Source organism: Pezoporus flaviventris, unplaced genomic scaffold, assembly GCF_033815535.1.
Source record: "Pezoporus flaviventris isolate CSIRO_AGI_PZ_B2104156 unplaced genomic scaffold, CSIRO_AGI_Pfla_v1 ptg000011l, whole genome shotgun sequence".
Lineage (NCBI taxonomy): Eukaryota > Metazoa > Chordata > Aves > Psittaciformes > Psittacidae > Pezoporus > Pezoporus flaviventris.
This window is the reverse complement of record NW_026892559.1, coordinates 900,837-914,059: the sequence shown is the minus strand read 5'-3', so window position 1 is coordinate 914,059 and position 13,223 is coordinate 900,837. Positions and strand designations below refer to the sequence as shown.

At 38.8% G+C, this 13,223-nt stretch overlaps 1 protein-coding gene across 4 annotated transcripts in view; it reads right to left on the bottom strand.

The window, feature by feature from the left end:
• Window positions 1–13,223, bottom strand: part of IFT56 (intraflagellar transport 56) — a 49,162-nt gene that overhangs the window by 22,498 nt on the left and 13,441 nt on the right. For 2 of the 4 annotated variants that reach the window (XR_009742917.1, XM_061450642.1), the window contains exons 5-11: window positions 12,382–12,431; window positions 10,636–10,781; window positions 6,950–7,121; window positions 6,488–6,562; window positions 5,295–5,397; window positions 2,563–2,618; window positions 130–183 (exon numbers count right to left, since the gene is read on the bottom strand). Coding sequence is in view for 2 of the 4 variants with exons in the window: in XM_061450642.1 (XP_061306626.1) it covers window positions 130–183; window positions 2,563–2,618; window positions 5,295–5,397; window positions 6,488–6,562; window positions 6,950–7,121; window positions 10,636–10,781; window positions 12,382–12,431 (656 nt within the window). In the remaining 2 variants the exon portion in view is untranslated. The remainder of the gene's footprint in view (window positions 1–129; window positions 184–2,562; window positions 2,619–5,294; window positions 5,398–6,487; window positions 6,563–6,949; window positions 7,122–10,635; window positions 10,782–12,381; window positions 12,432–13,223) is intronic. The other 2 variants (XR_009742918.1, XM_061450644.1) reach the window with 1 other exon arrangement.

Genomic DNA, 13,223 nt, shown 5'->3' with positions numbered 1-13,223 from the left:
CAGAAGAAGATTAAGAGACTCAGAGATCCTGCAATTAAATGACTGGCTCTTTTACTCCATTCCAGTCCCTATGGATCTGTTCATATTCTGCTATTGGAGAAGTTGGAGAATCTCATGGGCTTCACTTACCAAGCCCATTTCTTGTCCAACTGCTGCATTTACCACTCCTTTGAGGATGTACTCCTGGGGGAAAAAAAAGAAAGAAGTTAAATGCATTAGAGAGGACGAAGTGAAGATTTGAGGAGACGAGTAAGAGCCACCTATGTGTACATATTTTCTTCTTAGATACAAACTCTATCCCAAATCAGTTTAACAGGTACCTGGTTAATATGATACTATGATGGTGTTTCAGCACAGTAGGACAAAGTTACCCCAAAAAAATGCATTTTACTCACTAGTTAGTCACTTCTGCTAAGTATGTGGGACGCAAAGGTGTAATGTGGTTTCTGGTAAGTCTTATGCTCAAAGACAATACACCAGAAGGAACACCATAACATACTATCATGCTTTCTTCACAGTCATATAACCAAGAATCATAAGTGCTATATTGTTATATTAAGGCACAGATCTCACATAAGTATGCATATTGGTTAAGTATAACCACTAACATCCTTGCTCCAAAATGCACTGCATTTTTCATCAGGGCAAAAATGTCACTAGGTTTGTGCTCTGTGGTCATTTTATTACTCTACTGCAATTAGGAACAGGACTAGAGTACCCTGTAATCTCTACTCTGAGATACAAGTATAGTTTAATTCTTCTCTAAACAAGATTTTCTCAGCATGTAACAGACTCATTTGTCTTACTAAAATCTTTTAATTAAGAATTATTTCTATAAACCTGCTTTAATAAGTACTTTTGATAAATCTGGCCAGCACTGTCACAAAAGGAGCGTGACCAGCAGGTCGAAGGAGGTGATCCTGCCCCTTTACTCTGCTCTTGTGAGACCTCACCTGGAGTATTGTGTGCAGTTCTGGTGTCCTCAACACAAAAAGGACATGGAACTGTTGGAACAAATCCAGAGGAGGGCCATGAGGATGATCAGGGGCTGGAGCACCTCCCGTATGAAGACAGGCTGAGAAAGTTGGGTCTGTTCAGCCTGGAGAAGGCTGCGTGGAGACCTCATAGCAGCCTTCCAGTATCTGAAGGGAGCCTGTAAGGATGCTGGGGAAGGACTCTTCATTAGGGACTGTAGTGATAGGACAAAGGGTAACGGGTTAAAACTTAAACAGGGGAAGTTTAGATTGGATATAAGGAGGAAGTTCTTTACTGTGAGGGTGGTGAGGCACTGGAAGAGGTTGCCCAGGGAGGTTGTGAATGCTCCATCCATGGCAGTGTTCAAGGCCAGGTTGGATGAGGCCTTGGGTGATATGGTTTAGTGTGAGGTGTCCCTGCCCATGGCAGGGGGATTGGAACTTGATGATCTTAAGGTCCTTTCCAACCCTAACTATTCTATGATTCTATGAGATGTAAACATGGAGAAAGAGAAACACCTACATAGACCAAAAATGGAGTGCAAAGAAATAACCTGAGAATACTAGGCAGCATGCTAAATAATAATTTTAGCACATTTACCAACTCTTACAGATGCCAAATTATTACCCTATATGTATCATGACAAAGAAGAAATTTGAGAAGACCTGAAGAAGGATATACAAGTAGTCTTGCAAGTCTTAGTGGGGAGCTCCATGTGAAAAAATAGGAGGAAAAAACTCACAAAGATTCTTGTTTCAAAATGTGACCAAGAATGACACTATGTTATGTGTATTAGGCACATATATCAGAAACAGAGGCTAAAGGATCAACAGATGCTGAACAACCGTTCACGTAAGTCTTGCTATACTGAAAAATGCAAGAAGTGGAAAGCAACAGCAGAAGACACTCCTTAGCACAGATTCACCAGATCTGTGTTCTTGAGGTTTTCTTTCCCCTCCCTCCATCTAATCCTCACACAGACTCATGAAAGGTCCCTTTCATGCCCAGCTATGTGACCTTTGGAAAATAAACTGCAAAGAGGAATAAATCAGAGACTAAGGATGTTGGAACAGCCACAGAAGAAAATTACAGTAGCAGCCAAGGGACCCTGCACTTCCCACTCATTGCAGCCAAAGTGAGATAGGATTAGAAAAGACCTGTTATTTAAACCATTTAATCTAATCTACCTAATTTTTACAAAAATGGTTTCAGGACAATCCACATAAGCATCTAAGCTAGCAGATCTGAGGGATGGTAACCATCACCACGGCAGAAGTGACAAGTAGTTGGAAAAGGGCCTTCATCTACGCACTAATGGTCAACTCCCCAGAATCAAGTCTGTACACAACAGAGCTGTATTCTTAGTTAACCCCAAGAAGTACAGTAAAAAACATCCTAAGTGTTCATATTCACATATATAATTTATGCATGCACATTAAGTCTATTGTTGATAAGGATGCAAAACACAAGAGTTTTAAGAGTGGGAATGGCACAAGCTGTCCTCAGGATACCAGTTTTGTATGTGGCAGATTTCATATCCACTTATAACCTCTGTCTTTATGTACCATGACATCAGTTTCCAATTACCTGTGGAGCTGTAGGTTCCAGGTCCTTCATCAGGTTATAAGCCTCCTGCACATCATCTGAAATACCAGACATTAGAATGCATGACAACCCATAGCACATTGTATTAGAACAAGTCACTCGTCCTCTACAACATTCCCCAATAGTCATAGACTAAGAAATAAAGCAGTCAGACAGAAGGAGAAAGATAACTATAAATCAGTGTGAATTTATATCACAATGGTGATGGTTTTCTAGAACTCAACAAACATGGAGTGAGTAATAGCTTCTTTATTACTACAATTTTCCTAGTAGAGATGACTTGCTCCCCTTGTTCATTATCCAGTGGCTGCCTTTTCAACAGTACAAGGTCAAGATAATAAATCCATCACCTTCTTGTCTTTTCTCATATTTATTTACCCCTTAAGGAGGATAAGGTAACACGAATCTGGAGGTAAACTTACTCTCTTCCTTGTCAATATTTCAAAATCTATCTAGCAGCTCTTACCTGATCCTAATTCTAACAAGCAAAAAGCACTACTGGTATAGAAGTTTAAATGTAAAGTTTAAATTCAACAAACAACTTCCTTCCACCCAAGAAATAAACAAACTGAAAAGATCTTGAACACCTAAATCAAAAAAGATGCTGGCACTATGGTCAGCTTCGTAAACCAACCTAGTGAAGATGCCCTTTTTACTGGCAAAATTTTGTTAATACAGCATTGTACCAGCCTCATCAAGCAAAACTATTTTTTGTTAGTACATACCATCCATACACTGTGGGGACAGTACTCTAGTGTGACTTAAGGCAATATACATTGGAGCTGCATGGCTCCCATCCAGCCCCTCTGCTTATATACCCATTCCTTTGAGCAGTCATGTAGGAAGCCAGCACAAGGTACTAGACTAGCCAGAAGAGTATTTTTTTTTTTTAATTACAAATAGGGTGGGTTTTTTTGTTAATTTTGGCTAGCTTAGCTCACCATTAACCAACAGGAGAAAAAACAAACAAACAAACAAACAAACAAACCAGCAGCCTTCATTTTCATTAATGTAGACCATCGGCATGGAATTATGCTCTTCAGGCTCCAACAACCCCCAAACCCTGCTAAAAGTCACTACCTTAAAAAGCTGAAAAAAAATGGGATGCATGTTTGTGCTTCAGTCAGTCCAGCTCAGAGCATGTTGTAACACAAGCCTACCTTTATCAGAAACCTTTAAGTTTTGGAGAGACAGCTGTACTGGCTCCTTTGTCAGTATGCAAGTCATTTGTATACCACAGTGAAGAACAGAAACTAACTAATGAAAATTATTGCTAGTTTGACAGCAAATTTATAAACAAGGCTGACTCTTAAGTGATGCAGAACATGTACTTTCCTTCTGTGTAAGTAGAACTTAATTTGAAACATAGTATTATTAACAATATTATTGGTAATAATAGCAGTATTACCTATGGTGATATTGGCAACAAAATACTGCACAGAAAGGTGGCTGGGAACAGCAGGCACAGATTTACCAATGCTAAAATGTACTGACTAACCTGATGTATGACTGCTTGTATGGATAAGGGGATAGTAGTGGACGCTGTATAATGTTATTTTATTGTATTGTGGCAAATTTGTATTTGCCACAATACAAATTTCTGTAACAGCTAATAGTTATCAGTAGTGGGATATTCTAAAATTTGTCACAGTCCGAGTTGAACTGAAACAATGAGGCAGTGTTTCAATTGTATATGAAGACAAAAGAAGCAGTCCGGGATACTGAGCACGAAAGAGAACTTATTCCAACTAAAAAGATTAAATCTCACCGGTCTTGTTAATTACAAATCCTACAGATGTTACTTAGAATCAGTATCTGAAACTCCAAGTCAATCACACTCACAAAGCTTTTTCAATGTACTATGCTTGTGTATGCTCGGATTCCCCTTTGAGCTTACTGTGATGCAAGGAATAACAAGGTGGTGTGACTTACTTTTGCCAGAAGTATAGACCTCCTTTTTTCCTGGCATTTTTTTAACATTTGGGGGGAAAAAAAAAAAGTAGGCATGCATTTTATTTATTTAAAAATTAATAAAATACATTTTTCTGCTTTCAGATGCTCTGGTCATCTAAACTTATAAAATACATTATAAAAAAGTAGTGGACTGAAAAGCAGTTATCACATCACCTTCTATTAGATGACTGCAGTTAACACCTACTCAGTGCTCAGCCAGTCAAGCTGCAGTTGAATAAAGGAACACAATGAAGGAATAGGAATGGCTCTGAAAGTAAAATCATATAAAACTGAAAGAAGCCAGACAACTAAGAAGAGAAACAATACTTTCCAACGGGTTCTGGCTATCTACCTGCATTCTTTGAGAGTTGTATAGTAGACTTGGAATGAAATGTCTTGCTCACAAACTATAGTCTTTTTTCACAGTGATTTTGGCTCATACTCTGTGTCATATTTACAGAAGTAGTGTAACTAGTATAACTCTCACTATAAACATATAAACACTGTCATCCCCAAAGCCATCTTCTGCAGCCCAAGAACCTCCAATACCCTGCTGAAGTAGATTTATTTGACTGCACACAATGAAAGCCCTTCTCTACAAGCCATGGGAGCTCTTAGATCATTATTTTCCAGAGGAGCAGAAAACGAAATAAATTGCATTTCACTACAAAGAAAAAAGAAAGCATTTAATTGAATAGTCAGTTGAGATCAGATGAATTAATGTCATCCCTGAAGCTATGGAAGAGGAAAGTGTTATTTACCTTGCCGGAGATAGTAAATCACAAGATTCAGTCTTGCCTCAGGAATAACATCAACCAGAGGAGGCAGGACCTGCAAAGCCCCTTCTCCTCCTCGGAACACCACCTGCAGAGAAAAGCAGCATCTTGATAACTATTATCAAAACCTTGTCTATGATCTCTTAATTCAAGGAAATTAATCCTTAAATTCCTATATTAACAATAGGAAAAGGGCAGTGGTACTGACATTACCATATTCCCTACTTTAATATAACTACAGAATTATGCTGTGTGACAATCTTTATTCTGAAGAATATAAAGTATTTAACTCATCAGTAAATAATAACTTATTCCAGCTTTTAGCAACTCAAAGCAGTGATACATTATATATCAAAGATTTTAAAGAATAATATGGTCTGAGACAAGAGTGAGGGGAATACATACAAAATTACAATTTGCTTATGAAGGGTTCATATGGAAAAATTAGGCTAACAACTCTGCATTTACTTAGAATGCCACCAGATCCTAAATTGGTTAGGAGCAGTCAATTACATTCCAGTTTCACATGACAGTTCCTCCAACAGAATCTAACATTCAGTAAACCACTGGCAAAAAGACAGAAATTCAAAATAAATAATGTTGACTTACAAAAGATCAGTTGGAAAGCAGTTTTAACTCTTGGGGGGAAAAGTGTTAGTTTGTTGTGACTACTCTTGAAAAAAGAAAGCAAGCAACTCCTCATTGTTAAACAAAAGCAATATACTGTTAGGGGTTGAGCAGCAAATAATATCACTGCAGGGAAAATTAACAGGTGATTAGTGACCTTTTAACTGCAGAACACACAGCAGCATGCTGAACACTGCAGCTTTTTCCTGACAACTGTTGCTTCTACAGTGTCCTTATTGACTGGGTTCCACAAAATAACTTGCAAAGGTGTTATTACAGGACATAAATTATTTTAATATGCCTTCGGGGTTAAAAACAACAGCATTATCATTTCCCTGACACTGTCTCAAACTGACAGGAAAAAATGCCATGGATAAAAATACACTTGATGGCGCATTGATTATATAGGTAGGATGTCTGGAGTGGGATTTATGTGGCAGCAGAGATTCAATTGGGTCTGCAAGTCCTAAAATATTCCATTTTATGAATCATCAAGGAAAGCTCTACAAATGAGTGTAGTTCATATTAAGTCCAAGAAATACATTACTCACCAGATTGTGCTTAATGAGCTCTTTGCCAAACTCAAATGATGATGAAGCACTCTCTGTCAAGTTCTTGAGCTCTGCCTGGAATTACATATATTCCAAAATTTTAACACAAGCATAAATCGAGTTTCATACAAGCCTGACAGAAAGACATCTCCAGCAATGCTGGATCACTGGAAGGTTTTTGCCTTAACAGTTTTATGTAATGTTTTAGCAATTGGGTAATATATATAGACACAAGGTCATAAGTAGGAAAAGTTTAAGATTACTGGGCACACACGAGGACAGATGGCTTAACACCAGGAAAACTGATAGAGGTGACATTCCTAAGAGAAGACCACAATGACAAAATAAAGACCTATATCAACATTACTCATTAAGACAGATAAGGAAAAAAACCAACCAAACAACCCTGTACAGAACCTTGAACTAAAATAAAAGTGAACTGAAGGGCTGTTCAATAGATACCTCAGCAGCCTTCCCATTGTGAAGGCGGAAATGGTTACAAGCCTTAAGGTTAAGAGCAATGGTACTGTCAGGAACTTGCTGAAGATAAACAGCTAGCACTTCCTGTGATACGTCATAGTAATCCAGTTTGTAATAGCATAGGGCCACATATACATTCAAGGCCAGGTATTCCCTGTGGGAAAGAGGATTAAAGAGAACATTTAAATTCCACCACAAAGTTATACTACAGAACATTAAAATCAGTGATAAAGCTCTCACGTGTCTATACATCTTTTACAAGCATGTCAAATCACAGAATCACCAAATCAGCTAGGTTGGAAAAGACCCTTAAGATCATCAAGTCAAGTCCAACCATTACCCCAGGACTGCCAAGACCACCACTAAACCATATCACTGAGGGTCTCATCTACATGGTTTGCGAACACTTCCAGGAATGGTGATTCCACCACTTCCCTGGGCAGCCTGTTCCAATGCCTGACCACCGTCTCTGTGAAGAAATTTTTCCTAATATCCAGTGTAAGCCTACACACAGCTTGAGACCATTTCCTCTTATCCATTAGCTTGTTACTTGGGTGAAGAGACCAACCCCCAATCTCACTACAACCTCCTTTCAGGTAGTTGTAGAGAGCGACAAGGTCACCCCTGAGCCTTCTCTTCTACAGACTAAACAACTCCAGTTCCCTCAGCCATTCCTCTAAAGACTTATTCTCCAGACCCTTCACCAACTTTGTTGCCCGCTCTAGACCCACTCCACCACTTCAATGTCTTTTTTGTAGTGAGAAGCCTGGAACTGAATTCAAGATATAGGAACTAAATAGGATTCGAGGTGTGGCCTCACCAGTGTAGAGTACAGAGGGATGATCACTGCCCTGGTCCTGCTGGCCACACTATTTCTGATGCTGTTGGCCTTCTTGGCTGCCTGGGCACAAGTTGGCTCATGTTCAGCAGCTGTCAACCAGCACCCCAGGTCCTTTATCCATGAGCAGCTTTCCAGCCGCTCTTCCCCAAGCCTGGATCATTGCATGAGGTTGTTGTGGCCCAGATGCAGGACCCGGCACTTTATCTTGTTGAACTTCATATCACTGGCCACAACCCATCAATCCAGCCTGTCCAGATCCCTCTGCAGAGCCTTCCTATCCTTCAGCAGATCAACACTCCCACCCAATCTACTGTCATCCACAATTTACTGAGGGTACCCTTGATTCCCTTATCCAGATTATCAATGAAGATATTAAAGAACACTGGCCCTAACATCAAGCCCTGAGGGACACCACTCGTGACTGGCCACCAACTAGATGTGATGACATTTACCACCACTCTTTGGGCTCGACCACCAGTTTGCAACCCAGCAAAGAACCCACCTATCCAGACCATGCTTTATTATCTTTTATGGCAGTGGCCAGATTTAGCTCCACCTGTGCTTTTTCACCTTTCTAACTTTTTCTCTATATAACTTAACCATACCCTTATACTTTTCATGGGGTAACTGTTCCTTCTTCCACAGGTGATAAATTTTCTTTTCTTTCCCGAGTTTCAGCAATATCTCCCTGTTCAGCCAGGCTGGTCTCTTCGCCACCAGTTTGATTTTCAGCACATAGGGACCATGCGCTCCCACACCTTAAGGATTTCATTCTTGAAGAGCATCCAGCCTTCTTGGACCCCTTTGTCCTTCAGTAATGTTTCCCAAAGAATTCTGCCAACCAGCATCCTAAACAGGCCAGTCAGCCCTCTGGAAGTTGAAGGTGAAGGTTCTGCCGACCTTCTTTCTGACTTCTCCAAGGATGGAAAATTCAGTCATTTTTTGATCACTTTACCTCTAACTATCACATCACCCACCAGTCCTTCTCTGTTTGCGAACAGCAAATCCAGCCAAGCATCTCCCCTAGTTGGCTCAGTAACCAGCTGGATTAGGAAGTTATCTTCCACACACCCCAAGAACCTCCTGGATTGTTTCTTCTCTGCTGTGTTGTACTTTCAGCAAACATCTGGCAGGTTGAAGTCCCCACAAGAACAAGGGCAAGTGGTTGTGAAACTTCTCCCAGTTGTTTGAAGAACACTTCATGTGCAGCTTCATCCTGGCTGGGTGGTCTATAACAAACTCCTACCAGGATATCAGCTTGGTTGGCCGTCTCCTTGATCTTCATTCATAAATGTTCAGCCTTCTCACTCACCACATCGAGTTCAAGGCTGTCAAAGCACTCCCTGACATACAGTGCAACCCCACCACCTCTTTTTCCTTGCCTAACCCTTTTGAAGAGCCTAAACTGGGGTTTCCGAGAAATGCTTAGAGTTATTAGAGCTCTGTCAGCTAAGATTGCACAGATCCAGATTTGCATTAGTGCTTTCAATGGCAGCTACTGCAGCTTTAAAGAATTACCTGTAAAACTTTTGGTTTGCAAATTGCGGAAATAGTGGCAACTTTTCACTAAGAAAATGCACAGAAGACAAGCACTATTTGACCTTACAGAAGAGGATTTTCTATGCAAATACATTAATATGCACATAGAAGTTTGAAAATATTTTAATGGATATTATTATCTTATATGAAGTACAATTATTTCAAAAAATCCTTGCCATTACAAGCTATCAAGCCAGAAGAACTAGACACAAAAGATAGACAGGCATTTGTGGAAACAATAAAAGTGTAACTGTTGTGAAGGTTACCCGCTTAGCTCTGAGTGTTTCTTTCTATGGGTCTTGGAAGTTAAAAGTTCTCTTCCCTGAGCATTACACGACATATATACACGCATTATCATGGACTTCTCTAAAGCATTCAAACGGAAAAAAAGATAGCTGGGTCTCCTGGGAAAGCAGTTTCGATTTTACTAAACAATTATTTCAGCCACTTGAGAATTCAATTTGCTATTTGTTAAATTCCAAATTAAAAACTTGCAGAATATGATAGGAAAAACATCATGTCATAGCAGGACATGTCATGTCATAGCAGGAAAAGGGGTAACGGGTTTAAACTTAAACAGGGGAAGTTCAGGTTAGATATAAGGAAGAAGTTCTTTACTGTGAGGATGGTGAGGTACTGGAACAGGTTGCCCAAGTAAGTGGTAAATGCTCCATCCCTGGCAGTGTTCAAGGCCTAGTTGGACAGAGCCTTGGGCCTCATGATCTAGTGTGAGGTGTCCCTACCTATGGCAGGAGGGTTGGAACTAGATGATTTTAAGGTCCTTTCCATCCCAAACCATTCTATGATTCTATGCTAAACAGAAATTGAAAGAATTTCAGACTCAAAAGAAATACAAGGAACAATCTACATAAAAACTAAGAACCGAACCCTTCTTAGAAAGGCTAAGAGGTGAAGAAGTCAGTAACTGCAAACAAGGGTCACCAGACTGGCCATCATGGGGCGGGGAAGAAAAAGACAAAGCAGGTACATAACCATATATCATCTCAGAAGTAAGTAACAAAATGAAAAAAATAATCTCGTAATTAATTACAAAAAAATATCACTTAAAGAAAGCAAAAGAGAGCAGACTTTTTTTAAACATGAATTTGTCAATAATGCTTTGCAATGAACAAAATTGAGGGGTTTGCAACTTGTGCACATTTTGTGGTGGGAAAAGGACATAGTGATTGGGAAAATTTCCTACTTTCAGAAACCAAGCAGCTAAATATAATTCAAATACCAACAGCATCAGAGAAATTGCAGTAAGGTTCAGAGTAAAGGTGCCCACCGATTATCAAGAAGAATGCGTTTGTAGATATCAATAGCTTCTTGGTAGTGGGACCGCATGTAGTGGATAGATGCCAAGCTAAGCTGATCTTCTGTAATGTCATGCAGATTCTGGTGAGAGCTCATCAGTTTCTTCTCATCACCGAACTAAAAAGAATGTGACATATTCTCAGATGAGTTCAGTGAGAAAAACATTTTAATTAGCTGGATTAGTTTTGTCCTTGCTGGCAAACAGCAGGTGATTAATATTAAACATCTGGAAAACCTCTGTTATTTTAAAGTTAATTTGACCAGTGGAGAGAGCAAACATTTAGAGCAGGCAGACCAGTTAAAACTAGATAAATGTGAGGCTGAAAACTAAGTAGACATTTTCCTTTAAAGTGTGATTTATACATAATTACATGTCACATGCCTTGGTGAATAAGAGGGAAAGAGCTAAATTATTTCACAAACAGAATTTTAACACAAGATTTGACTGTCATTAAGTGAGCCAGCAGAAATCTTACTCCTAGCAGATCCAAATCTTATTTCTCATGTATAGCACAAAAATTCAAGACATCCCAACACACAAGCACTAGTTTTCACAAGACTTATTTACAGCATTAAATCTCTTTCATTAGCTTCTTAAAATTACAGTTTCTTTAACTAAATTGTTTATTTTTAAAGGACTGCTGAATAGTACATAACATGCACACAAGGATAAAGTCAAGGAATAGAGTTAAACATACCCATCATATTTGTATTACAATAGTAAAGGTGAGGCTATTCACCTAATCACTCAAATCAGTTATTCCAGTGCTTCCCTTTGCCAATTCAACAGTAATCATGAATTCTTTCACCCACAAAATATTATGTATTTGGTTTTCGGCTGTCTGTCAGGTTTTCTTCAAATCCTTTTCCTCCCTCTTTGGGTCAGTCACAAAATGATACCCCAGCATAAAGGCAAGAGAAGTTGCTGAAGAGAACTAAAGGCAATGAGCTTCACAATTTTGTAAAACCCTTTATATTCCAAAGACTAACCAGATGAACTAATAATTACTCAACTTCTCTTTGTCACAAACATCAGTGTCAGAAGCACTAGAAAAATGTTTTTTAAGATTTCTCTCTTAACAAAGATATAAGTAAAGAGAATATGATGTCAAAGCTAACATTCACGATTTATACTTTCTTTCAACTCAGTCTTTTCAGTAGCACAATACTTGTTAAGTATAACACAACCCCAAATTTAAGGGAACATAGCTATGTGTGGTAAATGAAATAAGCATTTAATTCTTGTTGAAACTAATGTAAATTTCATGCTATAAACAATGTAACTTCTTGGATACTGAATGACTTAGGAGGATCAGTAACAGCATACAGACCACTTTGGTCAAATTGCTAAATACAAGGCAGCTGCAACTTACAAAAAAATTGGTACACAGAAGAAGAAATATAGTGACTTATACATTTCTGATTCTATTTGAGTTCCAGGTTCCTTGTGATCAAAAATACCATAAGGTTCCTGTTGTATGACTTATGTGAAATGTGCTTGTAAGACTTTCCTTAGATACATGCTGAGGCCATCGACTCTATGTTTTCACACTCACTTTCGCATCCAGATTTTAATACAAAAGGGTGGTTATGGAAAATGTTTGTTCTCTTGCTGTCACAGACATTTTAATTATTCTGCCAGGTTGTCAGCATAAATTACACATTATCAAATTGAAAAGAAAACAAACAAAGCAGGAGTGAAGAAAAGACATCATACCTTATGTGCCAGGTGAAAAAGTAAACGGTTCTGAAGACGGCTCTTAGGTGCTGAAAGGAAAATTCAGTAATTATAGCTTCACAGAACTCAAGCTGTCTCTTATTTTTAACTTCCTTTCTCAACAGACATGCATGCACCCATATTCTTTCATTAACTGGCCCAAGAACAGTTCTTCACTGATGTAGCCTTTGCAGGTCATACCCCATGGCATATTCTACCAATTTTAGAGCAATTTTATCTTCTTCCCTGACCATTTCTTTTTAAATATCTTTTGAAAATAACTTTTTATTGGCCTCTGTCTTTCATGAGCCTTTAAACATTTAGGAATTGCACTATCATTTCCCTGCAGGGCCGCCTGGGTTTTGTGGGTTTTTTTTTTTTTTTCAACACATAGCACAGCATCTTTCAGACAATAAAAAGCAGCAACAGATAAACTCATAATCAAGGCTCCTTCTACAATGTGTCACATTTAAAATAAGTTGTGATTCATAATTTTAGGAATCTTGTCAACTTCCAGTGTATTGTGAAACCCACTGCTGCTATCATTTTGTTATGTATGCACATCATATTATGCTCAGCTAAGATTCAAACTAAGATATGGAAAGAGATTTAAGGGAGACATATCCTTTCTAAAGCCCCTGAAGTTCATTAAATTTCTTGCTGAACCCGGATTAGAAATTCCATTTAACTCACTCCATATGGCACAAATTGTTAACTGTACAGCTTCAAGTCACTAGAGAGAGCCTTGTGCTTCACTGAGAGGGACAAAGGTCCTTGTCCAACAGAGCTATTAATTTCTTTTGCAAGCAATCTTCCAAAAAGCTTTCCCTTGTTTCCTGTAT